Raw genomic sequence first — 19005 nt, 5'->3', positions numbered from 1 at the left:
ATTCATACAGTATTTTGTATTTATGTCAATTGATGTTCCTGAACTCCTTGTGTAATTTTTTTTGCCACCATGAGATGACCAGCTACCAGAAATATATATATATTTTGAGATGGAGTTTCGCTCTTGCTGCTCATGCTGGAGTGCAGTGGCGCAATCTTGGCTCTCTGCAACCTCCACCTCCTGGGTTCAAGATGCTGTCTCCAAAAAAAAAAAAAAAAAAAAAAAGTAGACAGACTCAGGAGTGTCACATTTAATTCAAACATGGCTTGAATAGAATTTTTATTTTTGTTTCTAGAAATTATTTTTCCTGGGTATTTTAGACTGCCTTTCTTTAATTTGGCCTTCATGACTCAAGTAATGAAATGCAAAGATTCTGTCAATTAAAAATGTAAGCATTCAAATGCAAATAAATTAAGATAAATATTTCAGTATTTTACTATAATCACATTATAAAAAATCTATCAGTTTCTCAAAAAGTGTGAGTTCACTTCGGTCTGTAGTATGATTGTTACATTAGTAGCTCCTGGGTTTGGTATTATCTCCGTTTTCTTCTTGACAGCTAGACTGTTTCTTTGCCTGCTTGGGATTCCTTCTCATACCCTTTAATCTCCAGTGACAGTCATAAATGAATTCACCATCTTTTGTTGAGCAAAACTATTTCTCAATTTCATACTTAACAGAAGACTGAAATACAACCCAGAGAAGTTTGTAATCAATTTGACATAAAACCTCTCCGCAGTCTTTTGGGTATAAATTGGGGCCATCATAAAACTTGTTAAAGAATTGGGAAAATAAGCCTCATCTAAACATTGTATACCTGCTTATACTTATTTGCATTAAACTGATTCCATAAAAAAGGAGAAAAAAATGATAGTGTCTAGTTCAAATTGGCTCTCAAGCTAAATGTCTATCAGGTATTCATGCCAGATTAAAACCTGAAACAGCACTCTTCACAAAATAATCATTAGCTTACACTTACATAGTTCACAGGGAAGTGCTATAATAAGATTCAGAATAAGTAACAACATAAAGTTATCTACAGGAAAAATTTTCAGGGCTGCCTAGAAAAAAAGCCTAGAATATTAGGGTTTTCTCAGGCATAATTATGGAAGATTATGTTCATGAATATAATTATGTATATTTGCCTCAAAAAATGTTTTCCTCTTTAAAATCTACCTAAAGGAAAATTCAGCTGCATTTATGTAGTCTGTTAGGATAAAATAATATTGAATAGACACCTTAAAGTGCTAATCAAAATGTGATCCTTGGATCAGCAGGCAATGACATTAGCTGGGAGCTGTCCAGGAATGCAAAGCCTACGGCGCCACCCCACCTCTGCTACTTCAGTGTCTCTATTTCTACAAGCACTCCTCAGATGATTTGGGGTCACATTAAAGTTTAAGAAAAACAACTTCAAACTTACCTTTCTTCCTTGTAAACAGATGTACATACTTTATTTTGCTTTTAGGGACAAAGAAAAGTAGTATTCTAACTGCCAGATCAAGACTGGTTCTTAACATGTTCATGCTTTGGCCAGGCAAGGTAGCTCATGCCTGTAATCCCAGCACTTTGGGAGGCTGAGGCGGGTGGATCACCTGAGGTCAGGAGTTCGAGACCAGCCTGGCCGACAAGGTGAAATCCTGTCTCTACTAAAAATACAAAAATTTAGCTGGGCGTGGTGTTGGGCACCTGTAATCCCAGCTACTCAGAAAACTGAAGCCGAGAATCTCCAGAACCTGGGAGGCGGAGGCTGCAGTGGGCCGAGCTCGTGCCATTGTACTCCATCCTGGGCGACAAAAGCACAACTCCCATATCACCAAAACAAAACAAAAAAACACACAAAAAAACCAAAAAACAAAAAAAACACCCCCCCTCCAACCAAAAAGAAAAAAACACCAAAAAAAGATTTTCATGCTCTTTATATAACAATTTGAAAGGGCAAAACGAATTCATACTGTATAAGGTTTTCAAACTAAAATTAATTCATGGGTTTATGGTAAAATTAACCCACAAAGTTCAAGCAACTTAATAGAAATTTCTGATGTGTATTTCCAGACACTAGAATATGCCTGTTTAATGGCTAATTCTTTATATATACAATTCTAAAAAACAAGCAACTCTGACAATCTAAAGACTTTTACTGAAGCTTGGTTACAAAACATGATTTAAACTGGCATTAAGCGATTAACAGTTTCTACCACATTTATTATAACAATTTTCACTCTGCTGCCGAAACTTTAATATACGAACTTGCACAAATTCATTTATTTAGTTGAGGTCCTGCCGCAAACCTCACTGGAGATGTTACGCAGTACACAGTACATCTCCCCAAAGGTTTCAGATTAAGAGATCTCCCTTGTTTTTAGAGTGGCCCTTTAAGATAAGTATAGTTGACAGAGCAGGAGAAAAAACCAAGCAAAGAAAATCAAATCTACCTGAATAAACCTTCATGTTAATAGTGGCTAAATAAAAACAACATAATATGATGCCTTAGAAACAGCAACTGTGCAGTACGTTAAGAAAAGACAGACATGGCCAGGTGTGGTGGCTCAAGCCTGTAATCCCAGCACTTTGGGAGGCCGAGACGGGCAGATCACGAGGTCAGGAGATCGAGACCATCCTGGCTAACACAGTGAAACCCCGTCTCTACTAAAAAAATACAAAAAACTAGCCGGGCAAGGTGGTGGGCGCCTGTAGTCCCAGCTACATGGGAGGCTGAGGCAGGAGAATGGCGTAAACCCGGGAGGCGGAGCTTGCAGTGAGCTGAGATCTAGCCACTGCACTCCAGCCTGGGCGACAGAGCGAGACTCCGTCTCAACAACAACAAAAAAGAAAAACAAAAAGAAAAGACAGACACAATAAACTGCTCAAACAAGGTCTTAGGCTGGGGGTGTGTCTGAGAAAAGACTGAAAAATAAACGAAAATGGCAAAGGGCATCTTTTCTGAAATTTTCCGTCGAGAAACCAGAATTTAAAATAAAAAAGAGGCATTTCCATAGATGTATAGCAGATTCATCCAAAATAATGCAAATGGCTTCCTTGACCTTTAGATACCAATAGTCATAAAAATCAAGTCCATAAAAAATTCAGCCCATATTTTTAAGTTTTCTAGTATGCACCACACAATTACAACATGATGCCATTTATTTACATGATTCTGAAAGAACATGAGTCCCCAGGATCAAATATATACATTTTTAATATTTGAAATATTTACATAATGGAACCACATCAGGGTTCGAGGGTAAGAACAGTGTTTTCAAATGTCCTCTCGAGGTGTGTTTAAAAAAAAAAAAAAAAAAAAAAATCCAGTAATCCAAAGCTCACATTATGCTTTTCTAACAGGCCAATCTTTACCTTTCTTTTAAATAAGTATTCAGACATGGGAACAGCTGCATCTAATTTGTGTGAAAAGCTGTTTAAAACTTGTTACATTTTCAGGTAATTTTACTCCCTGGTGAAATTCTGATCTACAACAAAGAAAGCCCCAGGAATTTCTCTCAGCACATCATCAGTATAGTTTTAAACACTAATGAGCCAAGGTAAAACAAGATATAAACCTTCTACAAGACAAAAATGAAAACAAATAGTGGTTGGTAACTGCCTTGAATGATTTACCTTTATCCTTAAATAAGATGTAAACTTACAAATTGCCGAGCAGAATACCTATCATGTTTGTAAAACTCTCATTGTCTGTCAATTTGCCTAATTTTACTTCATTTTTTTTTGTTTTAAAGGGGGTTTTCACTTATACTTTTGGTGTGATGAATTTTTGTTAAATAAAGGGATATAATAGATTTCAACTAAGGACCAATTAGTGCAAAAATGCATTTAATACAACTCTCCAGTATTTTAGGATATGCCTCATTTCTGAGCAATAAAATTAAAGGGAAAAATCACTATGATCCACATTCCTTTAAAAGAGAAGCTGAAGCAGCCAGCTTATTAAAAAGAAAACCCCATCCAGTTAGCAGACTATTGCTCACGATACGAGAATACCATGCTCTGGGAAACTAATAACCTAATTATAACAGACATTTTAGGCTGGAACAGTATCATTTTTCCTTTACAATTCTATTCTTTAGTTAGGAAATGTTTTAAGGACCCCACCAAAGCAAATTAGGGAAAAGAAAGACTTTTACACATACATTCACAAACACATTCATACAGAAATACAGTAGGAATGGATTGTCTGCTAATTTTTGCATTCCAATTTTAAACTCCATGCCTTCACAAGGGCTTGCCATTTCTGATCAAAAGAGAGTGGGAGTGGTTAATAGTTTATGACTGGTGTTTTCAATTAAAATTGTTCATGTTGGTTCCTATACAGTACATTTCAATATTAAGTGCAATTCTGCAAAATAATTGGGGAGTTGTTTTAATATTTACAAGAAACAAATCAGCAGAACAAGATTATTATTAGATAGGCTGTGTACAGTAGCTGCGGCTTATAAAACATACCAGTAATTTGTACCTGGAGAGTATAAAGAGAACCAAGGATTCAGATGACTTTACAACCAAGGGAGTACACAGGGCAACAACAAATTAGAGGACCAAAAAATTCACATTTTCTACAATAAAAAAAAATTACAAATCTCACAATGTCTTCAAAGACAAAGAAAAATTCAAAGTCCTTAAAAGGGTGGCGAAGAAGAAACCTGAAATGGAACTCTTAATATAAAAAGTTTTACTTCACAAGACCAATTTTCTTGGCTTCTGTTTCATATATCAATAATCTCCACATTTTGACTATAAAAACTTCTGCTTCTTCATCAAGTACCTAAAGAGGAAACAAAACAGCAACACATGTAAGAGAAGCAATCATCAACATCTGCCAACAACAGTGACCAGTATAAAGTTTTTTATCCACTGACAATAAGCACTTATTACTTAAATGCTAGTTAAGATTGGTTTAGTGGTGGGGCACGGTGGCTCACACCTGTAATCCCAGCACTTTGGGACACTGAGGCGGGCAGATAACAAGGTCAGGAGATTGAGACCATCCTGGCTAACACAGTGAAACCCCATCTCTACTAAAAATATAAAAACTTAGCCAGGCGTGGCAGCCTGTGCCTGTATTCCCAGCTGCTGGGGAGGCTGAGTCAGGAGAATGGCGTGAACCCGGGAGGTGGAGCTTGCAGTGAGCCAAGATCACGCCACTGCACTCCAGCCTAGGCGACAGAGCAAGACTCCATCTCAAAAAAAAAAAAAAAAAAAAAAGTTTTAAGGTTGTTTTGAGGGGATAAATGAGATTCTGTATTGTTATTACATAGTTGTATATTTCGTTCTTCTTAAATTACTACGTTCTTTATAACACGTATTTGTTTTCCTTAGAAAGTAGTTTTACTTTCAGTAAAATGACTTAAAGAAAATTTGTCCAGTGTGAGAAATGTATTATTAATAAATAGTAAATGGGCCGGGCACAGTGGCTCACACCTGTAATCCCAGTACTTTGGGAGGCTGAGGCAGGCGGATCACCTGAGGTCAAGAGTTCAAGACCAGCCTGGCCAACATGGCAAAACCCCATCTCTCCTAAAAATACAAAAATTAGCTGGGTATGGTGGCAGGAACCTGTAATCCCAGCTACTTGGGAGGCTGAGGTAGGAGAATCGCTTGAACCTAGAAGGCGGAGGTTGCAGTGAGCCAAGATCATGTCATTGCACTCCAGCCTGGGCAACAAGAGCGAAACTCCTCGTCTCTAAATAAATAAATAGTAAATGTAAATTACCAACAACAAAAAAAATCATTCAAAATTCCATGGCTTACTAAACACAAACAGTACAATATTTTTGTGATCCCCCTTTTATTCTTTTATTTTACCTTTACAGATACTGCATTTATACACGTCTGACAAAACTACTTCCCAAGGAAACCACATGCTTTTCATAAAGAACATAGTAATTTAAAAAGAACTAAACAAATACACAATTACATAATAACAATACAGAATTTCATTTATCCCCCAAAACACAACCTCACAAACTTTTTTTTTTTTCCCTGGAGACAGGATCTCTCTTGTCACCCAGCCTGGAGTACAGTGGCGTGATCATGGTGCACTGCAGCCTTGAGCTCCCAGCCTAAAGTGATCCTCCCACCTCAGTCTCACCAGTAGCTGGGACTAGAGGTGTGCACCACTACTCCTGGCTACATTTTTGTGCTTTTTAAATAGAGACAGGGTCTCCCTGTGTTGCCCAGGCTGGTCTCAAACTCCTGGGCTCAAGCAATCTGCCCACCGTGGTCTTCCAAAGTGCTGGGATTACAGGTTTGAGCTGCTGTGCACAGCCCAACCGTGCCATCTTAACTAGCATTTATTGTGTACTCGACACTAAAGTGAACATTAAATGAGGATATAAGTAGTACAGTGTTCAGAATACAGTAAACAGAATAAGCAAACACAATCATCATCACGGGGCACACATGACTACTAAGTAACAAGTCTTCCAGTGGTGGACAAGGAAATTGTCTTCCTCTCTACTTGTGAATTAGGGTCCTTGTGTCCCCATCACTATTCCTGCCATCATCCCATACACACATCTAGCCCTCTACATTATGGCTGCTGTGAGGTGAAATGGACTACTCTGCTCCCTTCTAAAGGGGGCAGCTATGACTGTGCTCCAGAAGTGTGGCCTAGAGTTGCCAGGTCTTCATAGAGGAGGCTTGTGGTAGGAATTTAGAGTACTCAATCTCTAGTCAGACTACATAGGTTCAAATTCTCTAGTCAGACTACATAGGTTCAAACTGCAGTGCTGCCTCTTACTCAGCGATAGGTCCTTGGTTGGGTTACTTAACCTGAGCCTCAGTTTCCTCATCTCTAAAGCGGAGGGGATGTAGCTACATACCATAGCAGTAGGTACTAAGTGGGAATTAAAAGAGATGGTATGTAGTTAAGTGCTCTGAAAAGTGTCTGGTATGTAACAAGTACTTAATAAATACCTAGGAGAAGGCTGGGCACAGTGCCTCACGCCTCTAATCCCAGCACTTTGGGAGGCCTAGGTGGGCAGATCACCTGAGGTCAGGAGTTTGAGACCAGCCGGGCCAACATGGTGAAACCCATCTCTACAAAAATTACAAAATTTAGCCAGGCGTGGCTAAATTTTAGTCTCTACAAAAATACAAAAATTAGCCAGGCGTGGAGGTGGGCACCTGTAATCCCAACTACTTGGGAGGCTGAGGCAGGAGAACTGCTTGAACCCAAGAAGTAGAGGTTACAGTGAGCCAAGATCATGCCACTGCCACTCCATACAGCCTGAAAAACAGAGCAAGACTCTGTCTCAAACAAACAAAAGAAATTAAAAAAAAAAAAAAAAGAAATTTGTCGCTTTCTCAATGATGGCAATTAATTAAAGAACTTTTGATCAGATTTCTATGAGCCAGATTTGACCTTCATTTAAGAACTCTGTTGTAACACTAATCCACATCTGAGTCACACTTCAGGGAGATGTAGGCACAAAATGCAACCAAACTTCATTTAATTTACATAAAATGAAAAAGATACAATAGAAAGAAGTCAGACTTTTGTTCAGAGTAAAACAGTACTCAGGCTAAAAATTCAGTCTCCTCATTTATTCAAGAAATATTTACAAGGCCCCTGAGCTTTTTAGCGGAGCTGTTTGACAACACTAGCTCAACTGGTTTCCTCTCATTCTAATCAACAATGAGCCACAAAATCATAAACAGTGGTCTAAATACACTCCAAATATCAATGTATTACAACAGATCAAAAAATCTAAAATTAACACTGACATGTAATCTTTACTGTGATAGGAACTCTGCTGAGGCCAAACACTGGAACACTGTTTCATTTAAAACATGTCTTCACTCAGGCCTAACTAGGACACCCTCTATTCCAAGAAAAACAGGGCTGGAAGCTTCAGGAAAGTTCAGAATCCAGCCCTAAGGACTGAAATCTATTCACATTTCTCCTTTCCTCTGAGGCAATGAAGTTTTCACAAATGTTTTATCAGGTGTTCTAAACAACAGCTGCATCAAGCTAGCTAGGCAGCAGAATAACATTCTAAAACCAGAATGTTATCTGGCTTTAGACACCGTAAAATGCCTGGCCACAAAGCAGCTTGAACTCACAATTCTTCTTTTTGACTATAAACCCCACTATGTCCCTCCCTGACATCTTTGGTGGCAGTTCCAACTGCAAGTACTGCCAGTCATCTACCATTTCATATCATGTTTGATGATCCTTACTTACTCATCTTCCCATTGCTGCCTTCTCGCTCTGCCCTTTGGACTCCTGTTCTATTTTATACTACACACCAACAACTAAATTAGGGTTTTCCTCTTAACAGAAAACCTCCTCCGTCTCCTAAAGCCCTGGCACTTCTCGGGCAGTCTCTCACTCTCAATGTCAGTCTCCACAGGAATGACTGGTGGGTCTTCGCTGTTTCTTTCTTGGCAAAAAAAATAACAACTCCATGGACGTTCATGAGCTCTCACCACCTTATCCATTGCAAGAGCAGCTATCTGGCAAGTATCTTATCTTCCCCCCACTTAAATGAGTGCTCTGGCAACTATTTCCAGTATTTCTCTCCAATCTGACTCCCAATACCCAGGAATTTCCCACAGTCATACTGTGCACCTTGCCATCGTGTGGACTGACCTACCACACAGACTTGAACTTTCTACACTCTTGACCATAACCTCTTCTTTCAGTTGTTTTATTACAATTCACCTTCCACAACTTCACTGGAACCACTAGTCCTTAATTCATTCAAACCACCAGCTCCATTCAGGTATTATTTTCTTCTTTTCCTAACTTGGAGATCATAGTTCATTCAATCTCTTGCTCAACCTTTACCATCAATTATCTTCTCCTTTCCTTGTCTCACAAAATCAGTGTTAACTACATGCTACCACTGACTGTAATCCCAAATTAAATGCAACGAGGATTTGACATTCACTGTCAGTACAACAAGTGTTTGGATACCTGTCCAAAAACCAGCATATATATACAACCTTGTGGCCAAAAAGAAGGAAATAGTGTCCTTTACAGGGTCATGGATGGAACTGGAGGCCACTATCCTTAGCAAACTAACGCAGGAACAGAAAACCAAATACAGCATGTTCTCACTTATAAGTGGGAGCTAAATGATGAGAAAACATGAACCAAGAGAGGGGAACAACACACAAGGTGGCCTATCGTAGGGTGGAGGGTGGCAGGAGGGAGAGGATCAGGAAAAATAACTAATGACTACTAGGCTTAATACCTGGGTGATGAAATAATCTGTTCAACAAACCCCCAGGCACAAGTTTACCTATATAACAAAACTGCACATGTATCCAACTTAAAAAACACACACACATACACACACAACTACATGTCTCAGTTTCTGTGGTAATCCCTGTGATGCTTAACCTAACTGCTATCAATGCCATCAGATGTTCTATCTCCTCTACCTCCATTATCGTTTCTACATATCTAATTCAAACAAGTACATCAAGGTTTCAGTATCTGTATATCTGTCTCTCTGCTACTACAGGTCATTTGTTCTACATTATGCTTCTAGCACATTGTGCTGGGCATAGGGAAAACATGAATGGAACTGGTGGAAAAGAATAAAGCCCTATTTATTTATTTAGAGATGGGGTCTCACTCTGTCACCAGGCTGGAGTGCAGTGGTGCAATCTCGGCTCACTGCAACCTCCACCTCACAGGTACAAGTGATTCTCCTGCCTCAGCCTCCCCGAGTAGCTGGGAATACAGGCGCACGCCACCATTCACAGCTAATTTTTGTATTTTTCATAGAGACAGGGTTTCACCATGTTGGTCACGATGGTCTCGATCTTTTGACCTTGTGATTCACCCGCCTCAGTATCCCAAAGTACTGGGATCACAGGCATGAGCCACTGCACTCAGCCCCTCAAGTTTTAATTCAGGCCTAAAAAAGATTCTGGAACAAAGGCAGGAAGTGAATCAAATTCAAAAGTGAGTTTATATAGATGTTAATTAAAATATTAATAATAGTGCATTTCTGGCCAGGTGTAGTGGCTCATGTCTGTAATCTCAACACTCTGCGAGGCTGAGGCAGGAGGATCACTTGAGCCTAGGAATTCAAGACTACCCTGGGCAACATAGTGAGACCCCATCTATATTTTAAGACAAAAAAAAAAATTTTTTTTTTTTTAATTAAAAGAAATAAAAATAGTGAATTTCTAACTTACCATAGCAACATCATCTAAAATGCTCTGGGGTGAACTATGTGCCATAACCTAAAAGAGAAAAATAATTGTCATATTAAAAATAAATAAAAATTAACAATATAGTCAAGAAATTTTAAGGTATGAATCCTCAAATTCAGACAGGAGTTTCTTGTGACTAAGGAACCATTCTATAAATGTTTTAATTTTCAGAATATCATTCTTCAATGAAAGAGGCACCAAAACCTGGAATCTTAATCTCTATAGCTGTCTGTAGTCTAATTTTAAGTCAAATCTGACACAAGTTTTTTTTTTTTTTTTTTTTTGAGACGGAATCCTGCTCTGTCACCCAGGCGCAGTGATGCTATCTCAGCTCACTGCAAGCTCTGCCTTCTGGGTTTATGCCATTCTCCTGCCTCAGCCTCCCAAGTAGCTGGGACTACAAGTGCCTGCCACCAAGCCCGGCTAATTTTTTGTATTTTTAGTAGAGATGGGGTTTCACCGTGTTAGCCAAGATGTTAGCCAGGATGGTCTCAATCTCCTGACCTCGTGATCCGCCCGCCTCAGCCTCCCGAAGTACTGGGATTACAGGCATGAGCCACCGCGCCCGGCCTTGACACAAGTTTTAATGCCACAATAATTACAAGTTAGAGAAGGCAGAGTAAATTTACTGTTCATATCAAAAGAGCACTGCTAGCAGAAAAATACCTTAGCTATACCTTTATAGAAATACGGTGTTTCTACTATGTTAACTGTTCTATTAAAGTTAAGACTATGTTTTCAGGAGACAATGGGAAGATATACCTTAGTGGTTAAGAGCATGGGTTTCAGAGGCTAGACTCAGTATACAACATAGCCAAGACACAACTTCTCCTTAAACCTCAATTTCTTCATGTATAAAATGGGTATAACATTCATGACAGACACATTCTAACAGTGTTATGTTAAAAGAAGTTTGTTTTTTTTTTTTTGAGACAGAGCTTTACTCTTATCGCACAGGCTGGAGTGCAATGGCGCGATCACAGCTCACTTCAACCTCCGCCTCCCGGGTTCAAGTGATTCTCCTGCCTCAGCCTCCAGAGTAGCTGGGAATACAGGGGCCCACCATCATGCCCACCCTATTTTTGACTTTTTAGTAAAGACGGGGTTTTACCATGTCGGCCGGGCTGGTCTCGAACTTGTGACCACAAGTGTTCTGCCCCGTTGGCCTCCCAAAGTGCAGGAATTACAAGGCTTGGGCCACCACTTTGCTAACATTTTATAGAACTTTATCTTCGGCTAGCGTGATGGCTCACGCCTTGTAATCCCTGCACTTTGGGAGGCCAACGCGGGCAGATCACTTGAGGTCAGGAGTTCGAGACCAGCCTGGCCAATGTGGTGAAACCCCGTCTCTACTAAAAATATAAAAAATTAGCCTGGTGTAAACCAAACACTGCATGTTCTCACTCACAAGTGGGAGCTGAACAATGAAAACACATGGACACAGGGAGGGGAACATCACACAGCTGGGCCTGTCGCGGAGTTGGGGGCTAAGGGAGGGAGAGCATTAGGAGAAATACCTAATGTAAATGATCGGTTGATGGGTGTAGCAAACCACCATGTTACACCTATGTAACAAACCTGCACATTCTGCATATGTACCCCAGAATTTAAAGTATAATTTTAAAAAAAAGAAAGAAAGAAAAAATTAGCAGGATGTGGTGGCATGTGCCTATAGTTCCGGCTTCTCAGGATCCTAAGGCAGGAGGATCACTTTAGGCTGGGCATTCAAAGCTGCAGTGAGCCATGATTGCGCCACTGCACTCCAGCGTGGGGGACAAAGCAAAACTCCGACTCAAAACAAAAAACAGCAACAACAACAAAAAACAAACAAAACACAATATCTGCCGAGAACACAGCCTGTCAGTCAATAAACACTGATCGTTACTATGATACGAAACGAACTATTTTCATCCTATCCAAAGGATGGGTGACTGACAAAGGAGTTGATAGCAAAAGCTACTGGCTATGTACATAAAATCTCAACATAATTATTCTAACCAAGACAAGAAGAAGATGGCATAGCATTCTCAGGGGCAGAAAGAGAGCACACAATTGGCAGTAACCAGCAATTCCACCCTCCTTAACCCACAGAAAGAAGAACACGTGGTGTGCAGAGTCTGAAGTTAGATGGAAGGGTTCATTAAAACAGACATAAATCTGCATCCACTGCAGTGAATAATGAAACACACCAAAAATAAAAATAACTTCTAAAAAGCAGATATAAATCACTTAATTGAACCTAAACCATCATGCAACTTGACTCTGTAAAATTTCTGCTTTTTTAAAAAGTATCTAATATTTTAATATATAAAATAAAAGCTGGCATGGAAGAGAATAGAAGACTAACCTTAGAACAAACAAAATCAACTAATGTAGCTTCCTCTTCACCTATATATTCTATGATTTTCTTATTAATCCATGGTCTAATTCGACGTTCCATCAGTATCTACAAAACAAAGCATGGTTACTGAATTAAAGAATTGTAACTTGCGATCACAGTTATTAAAGCTTCATGATTTTTCCTGAGACTAAAATATGTTAATTCACAAGTTGAACTAAGACAGATATGTATCAAGATACAATCATCTGCTTTTAATAAGTCTTCAAGTACCACCAAAAAATTTTCCATTATTACTAATTTCTTGACCATGGCATTGAGTTGGTGTCAAGATGATCATCCCTACTTATTTGACATTAATAGAATCAAACGAGGTTTTTTTTCCTTCAAATGAATTTTTATGGCATATTCCAACTGTTCCCAATAACATGATGAAATATAATTTCCTACTCACAGAATCCACAATAGACCAATCCAGGGGATAAGCGAAGAGCTCAGGTTTGGCTGTAGGGATTTTCTCAATGAGACTCTTAATGTGTTTACGCTTTTCTTCAGTGTTTACAGTGCCTTTGGCTGCATTTTTATCATCTTCACCATAATCCAAGGGAACGAGTTTCCTTTTTCGGGGTACGTCATCACTGTCTTCATCCTCAAATTTGTTAAAGACACTATCTACAGGCAGTTTCTTTCTCTTCACAGAATTAGGCTGACCAGGACTATTGGAAGCACCTACAGTAAAAACACTCTCTTAGCATGATGACTTAATTTCCAAATGTTTCATTTTACAACCCACCATCCCTCAAAAGCAATGCAAAATATACTTCCACAAATCTTAGAGAAAGATCCCAACTGTAAAAAATAACTCACTACTCACAAGTGCTAGAAAATTAAACTTTTCACTTCTTCTCAGAACTCGAGGCAGCTGCAGATATAGGAGCACTAGTAAAACTATGAAAACAATCGTGAGCTAGAAAGGCATTTTTTAGTAATCTTCTATCTACCTAACCAAGCAAAAATATATATTTTTTTCCTTAAAGCACAATACAGGTATTTGCAGGGGTGAAGGGAAGAAAATAAAGAAGGAAGGAAATGCTAACGTACCCAGTTTAAGACTTAGTCCTATTTTTGGCCTATGCTCCTCAGGTTGCTGTTGATCTGGTGAGTTTTCATGAGGAATAATAATACCACAGGGAGACTCATCTCCAGGAGTGTTAGGTGTTGCATTGCCACTGGCAGAGGAAACAGACGGAGCAGAGCTGATGGGCCTCAGAGTAGGTTTCAGACAAGGCTTTTGCTCTGGCTCCTCTTCCTCTTCCATGGGTTCTTCTCGTTTTTCTTCTTTTTCTTGCTTTTCTTCTTCCTCCTCTTCTGATTCTGGCTCTTGCTTTATTTGTGGCTGCCTGCGCCTCTCAGCCTCTTGTTCCATCTAAAACCAAAACAATAATCTGATTAACTACAACTCTACACCATTCAACTTGATTTTTGTTTTACATTATCTCTTGTAAAATGTCTTTATGAAAAGAGAAAAAGCCAGGCGTGGTGGCTCACGCCTGTAATCCCAGCACTTTGGGAGGCCGCGGCAGGCAGATCACCTGAGGTCAGGAGTTTGAGACCAGCTTGGCCAACATGGTGAAACCCTGTCTCTACTGAAAATACAAAAATTAGCCAAGTGTGGTGGTGTGAGACTGTAATCCTAGCTACTCAGGAAGCTGAGGCAGGAGAATCGCTTGAACCTGGGAGGTGGAGGTTGCAGTGAGCCTCGCAGAATTGCACTACAGCCTGGGCAACAGAGCAAGACTCCATCTCAAAAAAAAAAAAAAAGAAAAAGAAAAAGAAAAAAAAAAGGACATGGGCAGTGGCTCAAACCTGGGTAAAACAGGAAAACCCCATCTCTACAAAAAAGTATAAAGAAGTTAGGCACTCTGCTCATACTTGTAAGTGTCCCAGACACTCAGGAGGTAGAGGCCTGAGGACCACTTGAGCCCAGGAGGCAGAGGGTGCAGTGAACCAAGATTCCACCACTGCACTCTAGCCTAGGCAACAAAGCCAGACTCTGTCTCAGGAAAAAAAAAAAGGCCAGGCACGGTGGTTCACGCCTGTAATCCCAGGACTCTGGGAGGCCAAGATGGGCGGATCACTTGGGGTCAGGAGTTCAAGACTAGCCTGATCAACATGGTAAAACCCCGTTGCCACTAAAAATACAAAAATTAGTCAGGAGTGGTGGTGCATGCCTGTAATCCCAGCTACTCGGGAGGCTGAGGCAATAGAATTCCTGGAGCCTGGGAAGCGGAGTTTGCAGTGAGCCGAGATGACACCACTGTACTCCAGCCTGGGCGACAGAGCGAGACCCCGTCTCAAAAAAATAAATAAATAAAAATAAAAATACAGGCCGGGCGCAGTGGCTCAAGCCTGTAATCCCAGCACTTTGGAAGGCCGAGACGGGCAGATCACGAGGTTAGGAGATCGAGACCATCCTGGCTAACACGGTGAAACCCCGTCTCTACTAAAAGATACAAAAAATTAGCCGGGCAAGGTGGCGGGCGCCTGTAGTCCCAGCTACATGGGAGGCTGAGGCAGGAGAATGGCGTGAACCCGGGAGGTGGAGCTTGCAGTGAGCTGAGATCCGGTCACTGCACTCCAGCCTGAGCGACAGAGCGAGACTCCGTCTTAAAAAAAATAAAAATAAAAATAAAAATACAAATACAAAAATTAGCCAGGCAAGGTGGCATGCACCTGTAATCCCTAATACTAACCAGCTACTTGGGTACCTGAGGCAGAAGAATTCCTTGAACCCAGGAGTCAGGGGCTGCAGTGAGCAGAGATCACACTATTGCACTCCAGTGTGGGCAAGAGAGCGAGACTGCATCTCAAAAACAAAAAAAAACAAAACAAAAAACAAAAAAGGAAACAGCTTTATTTTAAAAACAAAATACTGGCCGGGTGCGGTGGCTCACGCCAGTAATGCCAGCAGCACTTTGGGAGGCCGAGGCGGGTGGATCACCTGAGGTCAGGAGTTCGAGACCAGCCTGGACAACATGGTGAACCCCTGTCTCTACTAAGAAAACATAAAAAATTAGACAATCCCAGCTACTCCAGAGGCTGAGGCAGGAGAATCGCTTGAACCCGGGAGGCAGAGATTGTAGTGAGCCGAGATCACGCCCATTGCACTCCAGGCTGGGTAACAAGAGTGAAACTCCATCTCAAAATAAATAAATAAAAACAAAATACTTTGAATGGCAATAGAGAAGGAATTTAAATCACAGAAAGTAAGTGTCAGAGCAAATTATAGGAAGAACAGGTTCAACTATAGAAATAACAGATTCTAGCAAAGTGGCATTAGAAGACATACAATAGGCCGGGCGCAGTGGCTCAAGCCTGTAATCCCAGCACTTTGGGAGGCCGAGGCGGGCAGATCACGAGGTCAGGAGATCGAGACCATCCTGGCTAACATGGTGAAACCCCGTCTCTACTAAAAAAATACAAAAAAACTAGCCGAGCGAGGTGGCGGGCACCTGTAGTCCCAGCTACTCGGGAGGCTGAGGCAGGAGAATGGCGTAAACTGGGGAGGTGGAGCTTGCAGTGAGCTGAGATCCAGCCACTGCACTCCAGCCTGGGCGACAGAGTGAGACTCTGTCTCAAAAAAAAAAAAAAAAAAAGACATACAATAGAATGGCCAGGTGCAGTGGCTCATGCCTGTAATCCCAGTACTTTGGGAGGCTGAGGCCAGTGATCACTTGAGGTAGACCAGCCTGGCCAACATGGTGAAACCCTGTCTCCAATTAACAATACAAAAATTAGCTGGGCGTGGTGGCGGGCACCTGTAATCCCAACTATTTGGGCAGTTGAGCCAGGAGAATAACTTGAACCCAGGAGGCAGAGATTGCTTGCAGTGAGCTGAGATCGCACCACTGCACTCCTGCCTGGGAAGACAGAGCCAGACTCCATTAAAAAAAAAAAAAAAAAAAAAAAAGACATACATAGAAAACAAATGAATAAGACATCCGCAGGATGTTTAGAATGAAGTTGTAAATCAACTAATACTGACAACTTGTGTAATTAAAGTACTAATAACGTTCCACAAAATAGCACGTTACATGGAGCATAAAATGCATTTCCCTTAACTATAAATTAAACTGCATCATAGTTGGCTTTAAGATGACATGATAACCTTAAAACAAAATCATGTGGATGGTGTATAGTATCTTACCCTCTGGAGCTCTGCATCTGGATCTGGATGCCCTTCTGCCAGAAGGCGCTGCCTGATTTCCTCAAGCTCTTCCTTCTCTCTCTTCCTATCTCGTTCATCTGCTTCCATTTCCTTTTCTCTATCACGCAATCTTTTCTGAAGAGCACTTCCTCTGTAAAAGTGAATGATAAAAGGCTTCATTTAATACTCATTAAGCAGTACACATTGAGCAGTACACATGACATCTCCAACAGCACCTCTTTTCAATACTACAACCTGCATGCTAAGAGGTTAAAGAATGTCTTAATGTTCCATATTTATAGAACACACCAGAGTGTGTTCTCTACCTGTAAATGTATAACAAATAAGCATTATCTTGTCATTTACCACTACGTTCCCTTCATCCTTAAAGTCATTCTAATAAATGTTTAAAGAAGTAAAATAGTCGCTTTCAGAAAGGCAGCTCACATTTTGTGCCTATTTCACAAGGAATACCCAACAAATAATTTTCATTTTCCTAGATACCAACCTAAAAAAATATATAAAGTAGCATTAGTAGCACTGAGAGTTCTGTATCCTCAATTTATTCACTTGTAAAAAATATCTCAGAAAGTAGTGCAGAATCAACAGAAAGCAGAGGTTCTCTCCTATCTAGCAGTTCATTACTTCTCAGAATGTTGACGTTATACATTGCCACTTTATGCTTCTAGCCTTCAATAATTTTACTGATTTCATGGCATTTTCTACAAAGCCAAATCCCTGGCACTCTTTAAATTTAAGCAACTAATTACAATGTTTTAATTATTTTGGCTATATTGTATTAAACTATATTAAATATCTTCACTATGATTGTATCATGTCAGACAAATTAGATAAAATACTACAGATAAAACAGAACTATAGATAAAATAGTATCAAGACACTGTCTATATCCCCAGGGAACTTACAGTTTGGATGGAAGGAAGAGCAAAACAAGCAATTTTGACATAATGTCATAAATACTAGAATGAGAGTAGTTTGAAAATGCCATGGGAACAAAGAATGAGAGAAGGCAGTTGTCACACTCTTACTTCACAATAATGTATCAATTTGGAGATGGGGTGACAGACAGAGGTCAAATTGCTAGGAGACCAAAATTTCTAGACAAATCCAGATAGTTACAGAGATTAGTTGTAACTCGCTATAAAAATTGGACCTAGGAGACAGGTGTGGTAGCTCACACCTATAGTCCAACCTACTCAAGAGACTGCGAAGGGAGGATTGCTTGAGCCCAAGAGTTCAAGGTTACAATGAACTATGATCATGCCACTGCATTCCAGCCAAGGTAAGACCCTGTCTCTAAAAAACATCAAGAAAAATTTTTAAAAATCAGACCTATTTACAACACACAAAGATAAAAATAGTATTATTTGATATAATACTATCATGGGCTCCCCTACTGCACAAAAGATGTATAGAAACGTTGATACTTGGCCGGGCGCGGTGGCTCAAGCCTGTAATCCCAGCACTTTGGGAGGCCGAGACGGGCGGATCACGAGGTCAGGAGATCGAGACCATCCTGGCTAACACAATGAAACCCCGTCTCTACTAAAAATACAAAAAAAAATTAGCCGGGCGAGGTGGCGGGCGCCTGTAGTCCCAGCTACTCGGGAGGCTGAGGCAGGAGAATGGCGTAAACCCGGGAGGCGGAGCTTGCAGTGAGCCGAGATAGCGCCACTGCACTCCAGCCTGGGCGACAGAGCGAGACTCCGTCTCAAAAAAAAAAAAAAAAAAAAAAAAAAGAAACGTTGATACTTTTCTGATAGGTCTTTTCTCCCAAGAAAACAGTATATTCACTATAGAAGTAATTATTACACGGAATGTGAAAGTTTCTTGTTTTCTTATTCCACTTAGTGAACCTGCATCATCAACTGTGCGTATGGGAAAATACAGCTAATAAAAAACCAAGTAGGAGTCCACAGAACAAGCCTTCTTTACCTGTAATATTTGGGGTCATCTCTATCATCATCATAGTCTTCTAAAAATTCTTTTAGTCGTTTAGCTTCTTTGGCCTTTGAGGAAATAAGGACAATGTATAAAAATAACATAAAAGCAATAAAGATTACCCTTCCCTTTTCCGTGTAAACAGATTTTTCAGACTCAGACATTAACCAAGAGTAATGGGAAGATTTATAGGAATTTCTCTTCACATAATTTTAGGAAAAACATGGCCGTTTCAATAAATGAAGTTTCTCCTGGATCCCAGAATTTAAACCATATTTATTAAGGTATAATGTATCCAGCTATTTGG

The 19005-nt window shown here is 40.2% G+C and overlaps 1 protein-coding gene across 2 annotated transcripts in view; it reads right to left on the bottom strand.

Annotated features, from left to right (window-relative positions):
* Positions 1-2025: 2025 nt before the first annotated feature.
* RBM25 (RNA binding motif protein 25) overlaps positions 2026-19005 on the bottom strand; it is a 70823-nt gene continuing 53843 nt past the window's right edge. For both annotated transcript variants that reach the window (XM_065549019.2, XM_005561707.5), the window contains 7 exons: positions 18693-18766; positions 16737-16887; positions 13631-13955; positions 12984-13258; positions 12539-12637; positions 10174-10221; positions 2026-4780 (listed from right to left, as the gene is read on the bottom strand). In XM_065549019.2, coding sequence (XP_065405091.1) covers positions 4688-4780; positions 10174-10221; positions 12539-12637; positions 12984-13258; positions 13631-13955; positions 16737-16887; positions 18693-18766 — 1065 coding nt within the window. In that variant the 3' untranslated portion in view covers positions 2026-4687. The remainder of the gene's footprint in view (positions 4781-10173; positions 10222-12538; positions 12638-12983; positions 13259-13630; positions 13956-16736; positions 16888-18692; positions 18767-19005) is intronic.

Source organism: Macaca fascicularis, chromosome 7 (assembly GCF_037993035.2).
Source record: "Macaca fascicularis isolate 582-1 chromosome 7, T2T-MFA8v1.1".
Taxonomy (NCBI): domain Eukaryota; kingdom Metazoa; phylum Chordata; class Mammalia; order Primates; family Cercopithecidae; genus Macaca; species Macaca fascicularis.
The sequence above is the reverse complement of the archived record's forward strand: the minus strand, read 5'-3'. Positions and strand labels throughout refer to the sequence as shown.